General features: G+C 43.4%; 1 protein-coding gene across 4 annotated transcripts in view; it reads left to right on the forward strand.

The window, feature by feature from the left end:
• The window catches only part of LOC111952867 (kinesin-like protein KIF21A), a 63,611-nt gene that overhangs the window by 33,914 nt on the left and 14,072 nt on the right, over positions 1–15,625 (forward strand). The window contains 16 exon segments of one of the 4 annotated variants that reach the window (XM_023971824.2): positions 16–215; positions 461–568; positions 873–941; positions 2,403–2,551; positions 2,750–2,894; positions 3,131–3,325; positions 3,524–3,625; positions 4,267–4,432; positions 5,410–5,430; positions 6,362–6,419; positions 6,544–6,598; positions 6,757–6,968; positions 7,751–7,861; positions 13,389–13,525; positions 13,845–14,019; positions 14,130–14,294. In XM_023971824.2, coding sequence (XP_023827592.1) covers positions 16–215; positions 461–568; positions 873–941; positions 2,403–2,551; positions 2,750–2,894; positions 3,131–3,325; positions 3,524–3,625; positions 4,267–4,432; positions 5,410–5,430; positions 6,362–6,419; positions 6,544–6,598; positions 6,757–6,968; positions 7,751–7,861; positions 13,389–13,525; positions 13,845–14,019; positions 14,130–14,294 — 2,068 coding nt within the window. 4 annotated transcript variants of the gene reach the window in all.

Here is a 15,625-nt window from a genome sequence, read left to right on the forward strand (position 1 = left end):
TGACGCCCTCTTCAGGCTCGGTGGAGACGTGCAACGACGATAAGGCTAAGAAGATCAAGCAGGGGTATGAGAAGAAGCTAAGTCTCATGAATAAGGAACTACAGAAGCTACAGTCAGCCCAGAAGGAACACACACGCCTCCTCAAGAACCAATCAAAGTACGAGACGCAGCTCAAGAAGCTCCAACTGGACGTCACAGAGATGAAGAAGACAAAGGTAGAAAGAAGATGTGCTTGTACCTGATCACAACCATGACCATGACTGACCACACCCGCTGTCAGCTAAATCGTGACATTGCCATCGTAAAGATATTTATTGATACAATATTCCTACCGCGTACTTCTTTTTTTTGAGTCACCACTCAGTCAACGTCATATTTCATATTTTTTTCTACAGGCTGACGTTGAACGTCAATGGTGGGTTACTGATATTGATCCAAATGTGATCTGGTTGGCCATCAGGTTCGTCTGATGAAGCAGATGAAGGAGCAGCAGGAGAGGAACAGAATGACAGAGTCCAGGAGGAACAGAGAGATCGCCAGCCTCAAGAAGGACCAGCGCAAACAGGAGGTGAACCACGGGGGACCCATAGTCTAGTTTCTCAGTACTGCAGCTGTACTTTCTTATCACACTATCCACCTCATGTAGCCCCGCTGTACTACCTTTTCATCATGCCGGCCCAAACTGTTTTCTAATAGCTCTTTATCCAGTGAGTACGGTTCGGAATAAAGTCAGCCTGATTTTGTTATACTTATTTCCAGTCTGGTTTGGGCAGGGCAAGGCTTGCCTTAATGCTGTCTTGAGCCAGATGTGTTATTGGACCAACTTATTGCTACTGGCATTACTGAAGGCAATGTTAATGTGGTTTCCACAGCACCAGATGAAGCTACTGGAGGCCCAGAAGAGACAGCAGGAGCTCATACTGCGCAGGAAGACTGAGGAGGTGAGCAACATGAACAGCCATCTTGGGGCCTCCGCATAGAGCAGAGATGGGGGTGGGGACCAAAAAATCTGAAGTCATCATGAGGGGCCGCAGTTGCTCGCGGGTCTGTGTACTCACATGGGCATACGAGAAATGTTTGCAGTTTTTAATATATCTGAGTGAGACTGACTAACAAACTCAATGGGCCCCCCCCCCGGCTGGTGATTCGAACATGATTACTAAATTTAGATAGCTGGCTGCTAGACTAACTTACCAATTTAAAATTGTTTTAGCTGAGATGTGCCAATTGACTATCAGTAGCAGGTTTCCAGCTAACCATTTCATGCAAATTAATTACCCGACGCATGAAAAAAAGTCACGACTGGGCTGATGGAAACATGAAATGCCGGTACAATTTTATAAATGCCCACAGACAATTTGTTCGCTCAACATGGTGTGATCTTATTGTCGCGGTCAAATTAATTAGGCAAGAAATGGCGATTGGAAGTGCCTTTATGCTCAAATATTGATATAATAACAATCATATCGAAGTAAATTTGGAGTCACGCGATGATATGCCTTCCAGTTACGACTCGGGAAAGTTTATTAGGCTACAGATGAAATAAATGATGATTAACTTTGCAGGCTGGTGAAAGTCCACGGTGACGATCTTGATGTTCCTTTCCAATAAATATCGAGGGTCTTATTCTGGTGACATGATGACCGACGCTTGGCTGCCCTTTGACGAATACAAAATAATATCACTCTTATCCATAATAATCTGTTAATGTAGATTATCTGTATCTGCAAGCTGTTGGTTAAAGAGAAGGTGCCAAGATCAGAGTGGGCAAATTTGTTATATAACACAACAGTTTTTTTTTGACAAAGCCATCAGTGAAAATGCTATATTTTTTCATTCGGTACATGGTATTTAGAGGAAAAAGTCATTTTTATGTGCATTATGTCATCCTGCACAGCCTTTTATCCGCAAAAAGTCCGTTTGAAGGAAACACATCTCTGGTGTAAAATGTGCATGTTATTTTATGCATATTTTAGAATATTCGCATGAAAATCTGTCACAAATTGGATGGAAACCTAGCTAGTGACTGACATAACAAGAGAAACTGCTGATGCACAACCACATTTCGAAATGGCACCTTGTGTATTCTACTATTCTAACTTGCAACAGTAAGTTGAGACCCCAACTGATTTTTTWTTTTTTTTATTGATCTGAGTCACACAATGATATTTACTAAAGGGGGCAATGACATTTTCAAAAGGGAAAAAATTATGTAGTATACTGAAGTGCTGTTTACTCTACAATTACCCAAGACTAGAAGCAGTTACACACATCCTTGCAACAAATCACGAATTCTCATCTAGGAACTTTGAAGTTCTAGGACCAGAAAACAAAAATTMTATTTGTCTGTCTGTCTGTCTTATCTAATCTATTTTATTTAATCTATCTTATCTATCTACCAGGTAACTGCACTGAGGAGGCAGGCCAGACCTATKTCTGGTAAGGTGACCAGCAGGAAGGTGAGTTTACCAGAGGCCCTCCAGGACTCCTCCCACCGAGCGCCCTCAGGACGCCTGCAATCCTCTGGATCCACCGCACCCAACGGAACCAGGTAGGGACTGGACAACAGGTCACTGCAATGCCGTTTTGACGTGTGTTGCTGCATTACACTGCATGGTACACCATATTATATATTGTCGAGCAATCAGTATGGCTTTTGCAGTTAAAAAACACATAGCTTGACACCTGCATTGCCGTACCGTAGAGTGAACATGCCTCAAAATGGTGTGTGTGCACGTGTGTGTGACAGGTCCTACTACAGACGGTCAACGGGCATATATTCCACCAGAGTGGCCAAAGTGAAGTGGCAGTCTCTGGAGCGCCGTATCTCTGATGTCATCATGCAGAGGATGACCATATCCAACATGGAGGCCGATATGAACCGCCTGCTAAAGGTAAACATTAAACATGCCATTCACACATCTCTTCATTTGGTGAATATAGTTTACAGACCTATTATATTACTCTAAATTAGCACTATTAGCAATTAACATTGAAAACATTGGCAAACTCCTCCTTATTCCCCTCTGCTCCGTCCTCTACCCTCCTTTCCCTGCCTCCTCTTTCTCTTCCACCATGCCTCCTCCTCCACTCCATCCTTCCTCCCTTCCTCCCTTCCACCCTTCCACAGCAACGTGAGGAGCTGACCAAGAGGAGGGAGAAGGTGACCAGAAAGAGGGACAGGCTGGCGGGGGAGGGGTCTGAGGAAGAGAAGGTGGTGTTTCCCCTTAACGAGGAAGTGGACACCCTGATGGCCAACATCGATTACGTCAACGACAGCATCGCAGACTGCCAGGCCAACATTATGCAGATGGAGGAGGCCAAGGTCAGACAGACAGAAAGCTGGCATTAGTCGTACATTTTTTTTTTTTTATCAAGGAGTCGAGGAGAGGAAGCCACATAAAAGTTGACATACAACCATGGCCAAATTCAAGCAGCACAAATCTGGCAAAACAAATCAAACACTAACCCATGACTCTCTGAGCAACACGTTTTTCCTAACCATGTAATTATGCATTTGCAGGAGGAGGTTGACACGGTGGATGTTTCCGCAGTGATCAGCTCCTGTACTCTAACAGAGGCCCGTTTCCTGATGGACCACTTTATTTCTATGGCCATCAACAAGGTAACTAACTGCCTTTTACCTGTCCCTCCGTAGTCTCTCCCCAATCTCTTATGCCATTGTCTTCTCCTGGAGTTGACTTAGTTTAAAGGTGGGCTGACGTCCTGATTTGGCCTCGGTTTCAATGATCCTCGTTTGGAAATGCGATTGAGAACAAGATTTGGGTTTTGGATGTGTGCTTTGGACGTGTGCTTTGGACGTGTGTGTGTGTGTTCGAAAGTGGGAAGCTTTTGTACTTTCACTCTGCCAGAACAGTACACCGTTACGGTCACTCACCCTTCTAAATAACAGTCTCACCAGGTCTTGTGTCTGGAGGTAGCCTAGACTAGCTAGCTAGCCAACTTCTTTCGCCAATTAGCTTCAGTCAGCCGGTGTGCGACCGTGGCAAAGTTGGTTTGACTTTGCCACTTTGACCCTGTCTTGCTTTTTTGGTTCATTCGCACTTTAAACCCAGGTTCCACATGTACCCGATTAAGTCAGTTTCTACGGTAGTTAATGTGTTTAGATCTGTGTGTAAATGCACAAGCACCCTCCTTGTGTATTCATATTTTGTGTGTTTACAGTATTACACACAATCATAGCTCGTATAGCTGACCTTTAGTGATCCTTCTTATAGCTGACCTTTGRCCTCCTCCCTATCCTAGGGTCTGCAGGCAGCCCAGAAGGAGTCCCAGGTGAAGGTGATGGAGGGCAGGCTGAAGCAGACAGAGATCACCAGCGCCACTCAGAACCAGCTGCTGTTCCACATGCTGAAAGAGAAGGCAGAGTTTAACCCCGAACTGGATGCCCTGCTGGGGAATGCTCTACAAGGTAACAGCCCTATAACAGCCCTAACCCCCAACYGTCCAGCCTGCCAGCAACACACCCTGCAAGGTGCATGTATAGTTCAGTCCAGGGCCTTAACCCTGACCCTCTGAACCCCTGCTACAGGAGGTCCGTAAATAAAGCCCACAACACTGCCAGGTCTTGCTAGCCCAAAATAAATGGTTGGTTACTCAGTGGGTGATAGACCCAGAAGTATGTATAATTGAAAACATAACTGTCTGCCTGAATGTTGTTGAGATTCTATTGGACCTGGAGCGAAAGCTGTTGGTTGGACCTCCAGTACCAAGACTGGGAGACTGTGGTCTAGTGCATGATGGGGGATTGTTGGGTTGCTCTTTGCTCGTGACCTCAATAGATGCTGGCTGTGAGATGAATAATCACACAAGTACATTATTTATTTTTGCCCTTATTTTAATTTTTTATTGAGCTGAGCTTTTTTATGAAGCTGGACATCTTTGTATTGGAGCTGACGTTTTTTTTGTATTGAGCTGACATTTTATTTGAGCTGACTTTTTTATTGAGGCTGACGTTTTTTTTTTATTGAGCTGACGTTTTTTTTATTGAGCTGACTTTTTTTTATTGAGCTGACTTTTTTTTATTGAGCTGACTTTTTTATTGAGCGACTTTTTTTTTATTGAGCTGACGTTTTTTTTTATTGAGCTGACTTTTTTTTTATTGAGCTGACTTTTTTTTATTGAGCTGACTTTTTTTTATTGAGCTGACTTTTTTTATTGAGTTGACGTTTTTGTTATTGCGCTGACAGTGGAAGTAAGGTTCTGTATGACAGTTGTATTTCCCCCAGCATCTGTTGAGGAGGACTCTTTTTTGAATAGTAGATCTTGCACTCTTTCGTTCTTTTAGACTTGATTTGGTTTTGATGATGGGAGAATGACTGAATGCCTTTTTGATTTGTGTGTTGCCTTTTTCTTTTCGCCCTGCCCATGGTGGCCTTAATGTTACAGAGCTAGGTAACATGCCAGTGGGTAAGTAACAGACCACAGACTCTCTCTCTCTATTATGTTTATATGAATGCATGGGTCCCCCCTCCTGGAAAACTAACTCAACAACATGAGCAGGTGCATGAGGTGCAATGCTGCCGTCTTCAAAAACCTCCCTCCATATGTCAGCTGACCCTCCTTTTCTTCCCGGATGTGAAAGAACCGCTTTCCTCGTCTCCGCTCATAATGTGCTACAGCCACCCGTGCCTTCTAGACTGCTAATATAACTACTCTACTTGTATCCTTAATAGAGGACCCCTTCACACCATGCGCTACAGCCACCATGCTTTATACTATAGCCTCTGATCATATAACTACTGTACTGTATCTGTAGAGGACCCCGCCATTTAACAGGTAGATCCAGGACGTTTTGTCTCAGGAGGACCCTGTCGGCAAACCGCACTGCCCTGGGAGCAGCTCATCTCGGTTTCCCCTTCCCTCCTTTTCATAACCCCTCACATCTGACCTCTTGACCTCTTTTTACCCTCTCACCCTTTCGACCCCTGAACCTTTGTCAACCCTTCCCTCTCGGTGACTGAACAGGGACCTGATCTTTTCAGGTCTTTTGAGGCAATTTCTTATAAACGGCATGGCGCTGCGCTGGCATCGTCTTCATCCGCTTCTCCTTGTTCATTATTACCACCATTACCTTGTTCAATAATATAAACCACATATTGTTAACGTGTGTTTGTAGCCAACACAGTATTAGCATAAGGTTTGGTTCAATAAACGGTTTTACCCTTGTACCATGTTTGGTTGGACGATTGGCAGGTATTTGGACTACTAGACAGAACTGACTTAAGTTTGGTGGTATTTAGCCATAACACACAACAACAACAAAAAATGCATTTGCTATGGATGTTGTTTGGCTCGGACATACAGTTCAACTGACATTTTTTGTCCTTTGATTTCACAGAGAATGGGGAGGACAGCAGCAGTGACGAATTCGCCCAGAGTCCTGCAACAGACGGACAGTAAGTATTAAAGAGAAATTTCACTCAAATTACCCAAAAATAGTGAACATTTGACTTTTTTTGTTGTTGCCTGTTTTATTATTTAAAAGTATGTTAACTCGTGTATTCTACTTCCTTGTTACAGCTCTCTGACATCAGATCTAATGAAACTCTGTGGAGAGGCCAAAACAAGGAGCAAGGTACCATTCTCAGCCTATTAGCATGTGTATGCTTGTTTTACTATCCTTGTGGGGACATCAACGTGAGTGTGTGCTTGTTTTACTATCCTTGTGGGGACATTGGTGTGTGGGTACGTGTTTGTGTGTATTACGAACTGAGTGTGTTTCTCCCCACCCAGGCTCGTAGGAGAACCACCACTCAGATGGAGCTGCTCTACGCCAAAAGTGACTCCGTCCCTGACACGCGTTCTGGCGATTCCTCCTCCCCATGTCTCCCATTGGTTGAAACTCCAGAAGAGGGCAGAGATCCTGAGACCCCCGTTGGCCTGTCAGTCAGGGACAGGGACTATATGGCTCATTCTCCTGGCTTGTCCTCTAAGATGGGCAGCATGTAAGTCCGGGCCTCCGTGTGCTAGCTAGCTAACCTGCTAACCCCCTGTTTTCTGCATGTTGCTACAGCTGCTGCTTATTCTCTTTTCACTTTGCCTGACATGGTCTTTAAATCTCCTCTATTCACCTGCAAGTCTCCTAGCYAGTAGAAACCAACATGTACCCCTTTAGTATATTCGTTAATAAGCATGTAGCAGCTGTAATAACACTAACCCATCGAGGCTACTACTGACAGGCAGACACACACACTATGATTGAGGCACATGTACAGTATGGCCATGCAGATCTCATGTTCTCTCACTAGATGCAACTCTCAATTGCAATAGGCTTATGGCACAGCTATGTCAACTCTACACAATATTAATCCTTAACATTTGCATCCTGTCAAAGCAACAGAAAGAGCTAATTAAACTAACCAATAGCGCACATTGGCTTTTTACGTATGTTTTGAGCAGCAATACCAATTTTAGTTTGACTTGAACACATAAGATATAGTGCTGGGGACTGATTTCAGTGTGACACAATGTTAGCCCTAATGCTACACCGGTGTCCTTCTAAAACCAAAAGATTTGGGTAAAGGAGGAACGTCTATATTGGGACTGAATATCAGGTAACAGTGTGGTATGTGTGTAATGCATGTTCACCGCCTCAATATTGTTTCATTTATACTTTAGTTTATAGTCTTACATTGTTGTCCTTTTTGTTCCTTATGTTTTGYCTTGTGTCGTCTTTGGATTGTGTTGTGTGTTGCTAATGAAAACGAAATGTTTGTTCCGGCTCCAGACCTGCCTCCTCCTCAGGGGCGGRAAAAAGAGTTCCAGAGCCCTCGCCACTCTCTCGCAGGAAGACCTATGACAAGACACAATTGGCGGCTAAGGTCAAGGAGATCAAACAGTAAGAGACTAGCGACGCTCTGGTGGCCGGAGGCCAAAAGCACAACTTTTTCCAACAGCTCTTGCAAATTATACTTATCGCCCCCTTTCTGAATTTCCCACCTCAGAAAGTATGTTGTGTTATCTATTCTAAATCAACAATTCTCTCTGCTTGGTGTGATGGTAATAAGCGCGTCAAGTAGTTGACGCGTTCTTAAGAAATATAGCTAATTTTGTTTCTATATACCTTTTGACTGAGAATAAACAATTAACTTCTATTTCCGAAAACTATTTTTAATTTGGGAAGTTAATTCAGTGTTCAGCTTGGCCCTCTCAGCCTCTTCAAACCCTCTGTTGCAAATTTGGCTACGATATATAAATTCTATATTGGTATCCAGCGGGGAACCATGTTGAGTGAAACCCTGAGTGAGCAAACATTATTTCCCTGATCAGTTCTCAGGACCACATGTGATGAGCATGAAAAGTCTCAGAAATGAGTGCAGAGCCGTATACAACGGGTGGTTCTAATCCTGAGTACTAATTGGTTAAAACCGCATTACAACCGGTGTCTATTCCACAAGTTACCACCGGCTAAATTTGTGATGTTAAAATGCCTATTTACTCTGTTCCATATGCAATCCACTGTCTCATCAGCCCAGCCAGGCAATTTATAAACTTGATCTCCACTATAAATAGCATCTAGATTATCTCACATTTCTTTTAGACTAACATTTAGTTTTTAACAGCGGAGATTTGTATAAACCTTGCTGTCTGTCTCTCCGACATTTGCAACATTGTTTCAATATTCAAATTCGGTCTCCAGCTGTCCCATAGTAATCAATGTGTCATTAGTTGGGAAGAGACAGACAGGCAGGCAGCGTTTCTCAGCCAGTCGACATCATGAATCAGCTGTCATCATTTTTATGGATATATACAAAGTAATTACATTTGAAGTGATTGTGTTAGCTGTGTTGTTGGCTAGCTCCTCTGAACAACAGTATCCTGACGAGAGAGCAYATTTTCTATGCCAGGTGAATCTCATTAGCATCTCATTAGCTCATTGTTATGGATGTATCCAAATAAATGTCTCTAGAAAACAGCTTAAACAAATGCAAATGCAGCTACTTTGTTGTTTTCTGGCTGCATTGTTTGACGTGACTGTAGATTAGTAGTTGGCTAGCTAGCAAGCCAGGGATAAGAATGTTGCCAGCCAGTGCATTTAGAATGAACGACTGGGTCGTGTCCATAGATACAGAACAAAAAGTCTGAATGACTGGGTCGCGTCTCTGGCAACCGAACCGAAATGAACGACCAGTCGGCTTGGGTAGCAACCCTAGATTTGTATGGACTATATCTTGTGGAAGGATGAAATAGTATGAATAAATTAATCAAAATAACGTTTTTAATCAAAATATGTTAATCATTATTTGAATATATTGGTAACCTGTTGTATCAAAGTGATAATGCCCTCGAAGCCAGTGTTTGGAGGATATATTTAGCTTGAAATTCAACCACTTTCTGTCAAAATTATAAATGTGTAATATCTGAAAATGTAGCAATCTTACCCGTATACATCATCATGCAAGATGGTCTCCCTGTCACGGATGCCATACCACGATTGCCCTTATTTTGAAGATGTAATCCAGAGACAGGTGTTTTCTCCATTTTCTTAGCTATCATACTCTAATTCCACTGATTTCAAAACTTGATCCTCCAGAAAGTGGAGAGCAACACTTATGCAGCTCCACTACACAAGAAAAAAAAAATTAAGCCGTGTTCGACAGGATTACCAACACAGACTGACCAGCTCAAATAGACAGAAGTCGGAAGTTTACATACACTTAGGTTGGAGTCATTAAAACTCGTTTTTCAACAACTCCATAAATTTCTTGTGAACAAACTATAGTTTTGGCAAGTCTGTTAGGACATCTACTTTGTGCATGACACAAGTCATTTTCCAACAATTGTTTACAGACAGATTATTTCACTTACAACTCACTGTATCATAATTCCAGTGGGTCAGAAGTTTACATACACTAAGTTGACTGTGCCTTTAAACAGCTTGGAAAATTCCATMAAATTATGTCATGGCTTTAGAAGCTTCTGATAGGCTCATTGACATAATTTGAGTCAATTGGAGGTCTCCTTGTGGATGTATTTCAAGGCTTACCTTCAAACTCATTGCCTTTTTTACTTGACATCATGGGAAAATCAAAAGAAATCAGCCAAGAGCTCAGAAAAAATTTGTAGACCTCCACAAGTCTAGTTCATCCTTGGGAGCAATTTCCAAACGCCTGAAGGTAACTTGTTCATCTGTACAAACAATAGTACGCAAGTGTAAACACCATGGGACCACGCAGCCGTCRTGCYGCTCAGGAAGGAGACCCGTTCTGTCTCCTAGAGATGAACGTACTTTGGTGCGAAAAGTGCAAATCAATCCCAGAACAACATCAAAGGACCTTGTGAAGATGCTGGAGGAAACAGGTACAAAAGTATCTATAACCACAGGAAATTGAGTCCTATATCGACATAACCTGAAGGGCCGCTCAGCAAGGAAGAAGACAATGCTCCAAAACCGCCATAAAAAAGCCAGACTATGGTTTGCAACTACACATGGGGTCAAAGATCGTACTTTTTGGAGAAATGTCCTCTGGTCTGATGAAACAAAATATAAATGTTTGGCCATAATGACCATCGTTGTGTTTGAAGAAAAAAGGGGGAGGCTTGCAAGCCGAAGAACACCATCCCAACCGTGAAGCATGGGGGTGGCAGCATCATGTTGTGGGGGTGCTTTCCAAGCATACTTCCAAAGTTGTGGCAAAATAGTTTAAGGACAACAAAGTCAAGGTATTGGAGTGGCCATCACAAAGCCCTGACCTCGATCCTATAGAAAATTTGTGGGCAGAACTGAAAAGGCATGTGCGAGCAAGGAGGCCTACAAACCTGACTCAGTTACAACAGCTCTGTCAGGAGGAATGGGCCAAAATTCACCCAACTGATTGTGGGAAGCTTGTGGAAGGCTACCCAAAATGTTTTACCCAARTTAAACAATTTAAAGGCAATGCTACCAACTACTAATTGAGTGTATGTAAACTTCTGACCCACTGGGAATGTGATGAAAGAAATAGAAGCTGAAATAAATCATTCTCTCTACTATTATTCTGACAATTCACATTCTTAAAATAAAGTGGTGATCCTAAGTGACTGAAGATAGGGAATTTTTACTAGGATTAAATGTCAGGAATTGTGAAAAACTGAGTTTAAATGTATTTGGCTAAGGTGCATGTAAACTTCCGACTTCAACTGTATATTGCAGACCAATCCAAGCTCCTCTCTCGGCATGTCCAGCCCACTCATTTTCTCAGCCAATCCTGCCTAGTGGGAATGTTACTGACTTTTTCTGTGGCTTAACCAACCTGACTCGTAATTTAACCATTCTATTCTTATTTACAGATGGCATACAAGTTTGTTATTAAGTCACATGAAAGTTCACATGTTCTAGAAGGCATTTTGATTAAAAATAAATAAAAAAGGTTAAAATGTCTCTCCTGTGAAGTCGTGACTTGCGACATACGCCTAGTTTCCTGAAACAGATCACATATATCTTCCAAACACCGGATTCTCGGACATTATCACTTMATTAAAATCCAATTTGTAAGTCGCTCTGGATAAGAGCGTCTGCTAAATGACTTAAATGTAATGTAATGTAATTGTTGTATAGAGAGGGTTCTTACAGAATGCAGAGAAGACAGAAGGAGATAGCTTCAAACAATGAAAGCTGCTTATCTATTTTAGCCTATTCTAGCTCGTGTGTGTACCTCTGTGTCCTTGTGTGCGTGCGTATGTATGTGCAAGCGCATTTCCACAAACAAACAGTAGAAAGGCAACGGATTTATCCTTTATGTATGTATGCAAACAGCCAGACGCCCAGCCTCAGCCTCCCTGTCCACCGTTCCAGCTGTGATACGAGGAACTCCGACGCCAGCACCCCGTCTCCCCCCTCCTCCCCCTCTAACCGCCCACGTAGCCAAGGCAACGTATTTGTCCGCCTGACAGGGTGTTTGGATAGAGCAGACAGACTGCAGGATAAGTAAGAGGAAGTTAAGTTAGTTAAGTTATAAGCATAAGTTACAAGTAATAGGTGTAACGGATGTGAAATGGCTAGCTAGTTAGCGGTGGTGCGCGCTGATAGCGTTTCAATCGGTKACGTCACTCGCTTTGAGACCTTGAAGTAGTGGTTCCCCTTGCTCTGCAAGGGCCGYGGCYTTTGTGGAGCGATGGGTAACGATGCTTCGTGGGTGACTGTTGTTGATGTGTGCAGAAGGTCCCYGGTTCGCGCCCGGGTCGGGGTGAGGGGACGGACGTAAAGTTAAACTGTTACATAGGCATAGTGTATTGTAGTAAAATAAATCGGACAAATACTGAGCATTGTATGCTCAAATTTGTTGTACTATTATATTATTTAATACAACTGCTCAGAGAAAGAGATTTTGTTTAACAAGTAATAAAGAAAAAACAAACTACAAAACAAAGGGTATCAAGGATCTGGAAAGATTCAGTATGGAGGAATGATCTAAGATCCCTCCCAATGTGTTCTCCAAAACAGCTCAGTATTTGTATTACTTCTTTTGTACAGTATTTTTTTGCTCATCTTTATCAAGGGACCCAATAATTACGGACCCCACGGCAAGGAAGCTCTGGAAGTCAAATATAATATAATAAATCACCAATCAAATGTATTGTTTACAGGTATGCTGCATACATTAGGTAGGTGTTGGAATTGTTGAGCACACTCTCACGTCAGGAGACACATCTAAACCACTCGGGACACTTTGTCACCTCTCCTTTAATGAAATTTAGACTTTAGAAAAGCTTAATTGGCCACATAATGGATAATTTCTTCTCCCAAATGTACACTACAATATGTATGTCTTTTTTCYTCTGTTCACGTTTATATTCACGCTACAGTGACTTACCTGGTGTGACGACCAAATTGGGTTTTTTTGTCGCCCAATATCTGTACAATTCAACAACAAGACTCAACTAAAAGTACTTGCAAAGTTGGCACATTGTAGGAGGATCGTGTTAAAGTGAAGAAGGACAGCTCTATTGAAAATCTCTGTCAGTTGTCAACAATGTCTACCTTCTTGCCAGTGTGTTGATGTGTGGTCAGCTGGGAGGAGAGAGGCTCCTCTGTGGTTGACAGGTAGTCCTTTCTCTGGATCTCTGTATGGTTCTGTTCAGTTTTTGGTTTAGTTTTTGTCAGCCTGACCATGCTTGTGGATGGACACTGTCACTGGCTTACCGTTTGTTTTTTACTTTGATTTGCAGCATGTTGCTAACTGGCCAAATGGGTACATGTCCATTATGTACTGTATACGGTATGCATGTGTGCCTGCAGTGGTGGGCTTTTGGGTGCATGTTCAATCTTCTGTATTGAACTATTTCTGTATCTTACTACAGTATAGGAAGCCTTAAACGGTGGTTACCAGTCACTGTTTTCTCTGAGCCCTACTGACATTTTTAATGCATGGTTTCTTCCTCCCCAGAGGGGTGATCAACCCAGTRCCTTCCTCAAAGGGCAGTCGGTCAGCAACACTGCAGTGTGTCCACGTGGCTGAGGGTCACACTAAAGCCGTGCTSTGTGTTGAYTCTACYGATGACCTCCTCTTCACCGGCTCCAAAGGTCAACTGTCCAATAGATCCATAATGTCTCCTGTCTCACAGACTGAGCAAAAGTGAATCACTTGAGATAAATGTGTACTGGACAGGACCGATCGATTGTTGTTGTTATGGGGCTGACACGGTATTGTAACTGGACTGACACCACTAGTGTTAAGGGGACCTAGGTAGATAGGCTATAGATAGACAGAAACTCTGCTAGTGACATTGTGACACAGAAATTGAGACAGAAAGATAATCAGATGCTCTCGTGATGTGATTTGAGCAATAGATTGTGGAGAGCAGTTCCTCAGTTCCTCTCCTCTCCTTTCATCTCCTTCCAGACCGTACTTGTAAGGTGTGGAACCTAGTGACAGGTCAGGAGATCATGTCCCTGGCAGGTCACCCCAACAATGTGGTGTCAGTCCGCTACAGCTCCAGCCTGGTCTTCACCGTCTCCACCTCCTACATCAAGGTCTGGGATATCCGAGACTCAGCCAAGTGCATTCGCACCCTCACGTGAGTGTCAATGGCGTAACTGTTTTTGATAGGCTATACAAATATACATAACATCCATTACACCCATATATGATAACTGTATTTGACACCCACGCCTCTGTATTCTACAGGTCTTCTGGTCAGGTGACCCCGGGCGACGCCTGTGCGTCCAGCACCAACCGGACTGTCACCATCCCGGCAGGAGAGAACCAGATCAACCAGATCGCCCTCAACCCCAGTGGCTCTGTCCTGTACGCCGCCGCCGGCAACTCTGTCAGAGTCTGGGACCTAAGAAGGTACGGTACAGCACTGCACACCGGCCATTTTGACAAACAAATCCAAAGAGGCCTGAAAAAAGGCACTGTCTTCAGAAAACTTCTCTCTCACTACAATGTGCTGATCTATAATAGATCTAGAGGCTACTGCTTGTACTGAATGTCTATTCCAGCCATACTCAACTGGCAGACCACGATCCGGACCTTGAACGGGGTCAATATGGACTTCGGGTCCTGACTTWAAAAAAAAAAAAAATAATAATAATAATATACAGTATACATATATATTCTATATTTTTATTTGACATTTTTTGGGGGGGTGAATTCAGTCTGGCTTTCAGCTTACTGCTGTTGWGAGTTGTAATAGTAGAATGCACAAGGTGCAATTTCGAAATTTGGTGGTGCATGGGCAGCTTTCCTTGTGTTATTTCATTCACTGACAGACCTTAGGGAGATATTTATAACATGTCAGAAAAGTCCAGTTGATCAACTACTAGCCCATGTTGGCTAGTTAGCTGGTTAGACTAACTTACCTATCTAAATCTTGTAATTATTATGGCCAGATTACGTGCCCAGGGACCTCGACCCCCAAGGGGCCCCCCATTGATCAACAACCTCTCCCTCAGTGTAAGCAAAACAAAGGAGTTGATTGTTGACTTCAGGAAGCAGAGGAGGGAACATGCCCTGATTCACATCAACCGGACTGCAGCAGAGAGACTCACAAGTTTTAGGTTCCTCTGCTTCCACATCACTTAGGACTTGTCATGGACCAACAACCCCACCACTCTTGTCAAGAGGGCGTAACAGTGTCTCTGCTTCCTAAGGCAGCTGAAGAAATTCGGCATGCCGCCCCGGGTCCTCCAAATACTACTGCTGCACCATCGAGAGCGTCCTGACCGGTTGCATYATAGCCTGCTACTGGAATTGCTCCATTCATGACCGCAAGGCCCTCCAGCAGGTGGTGAAGATGGCCCAGTACATTACTGGGACCGTGCTCCCAACCATCCAGGACATCTAGTCAAAATGGTGACTGTGGAAGGCTCGCAGCATCATCAAGGACCGCACACACCACAGCCACAAGCTGTTCTCTCCCTTATCGTCGGTAGGACGGTATCGGAGCATGAAGTCTGTCTCTGAGCCTGTTGGTATCAGTTTCTATCTACAAGCCATCAGACTGCTGAACACTTRAACTGGACTGACCACCTGGTCTGATTCTCCACACCTTAGCACACATGCACACACCCAACCAGACATACACGCACACATATATTCATTCATGCTACACACACATCACAACTGCTGCTACCAGACTCTTATTATACTGGTCAGTTCATACACTGCCCCCCCCCCCC

The sequence above is a fragment of the Salvelinus sp. IW2-2015 genome, linkage group LG26, assembly GCF_002910315.2.
Source record: "Salvelinus sp. IW2-2015 linkage group LG26, ASM291031v2, whole genome shotgun sequence".
NCBI lineage: Eukaryota > Metazoa > Chordata > Actinopteri > Salmoniformes > Salmonidae > Salvelinus > Salvelinus sp. IW2-2015.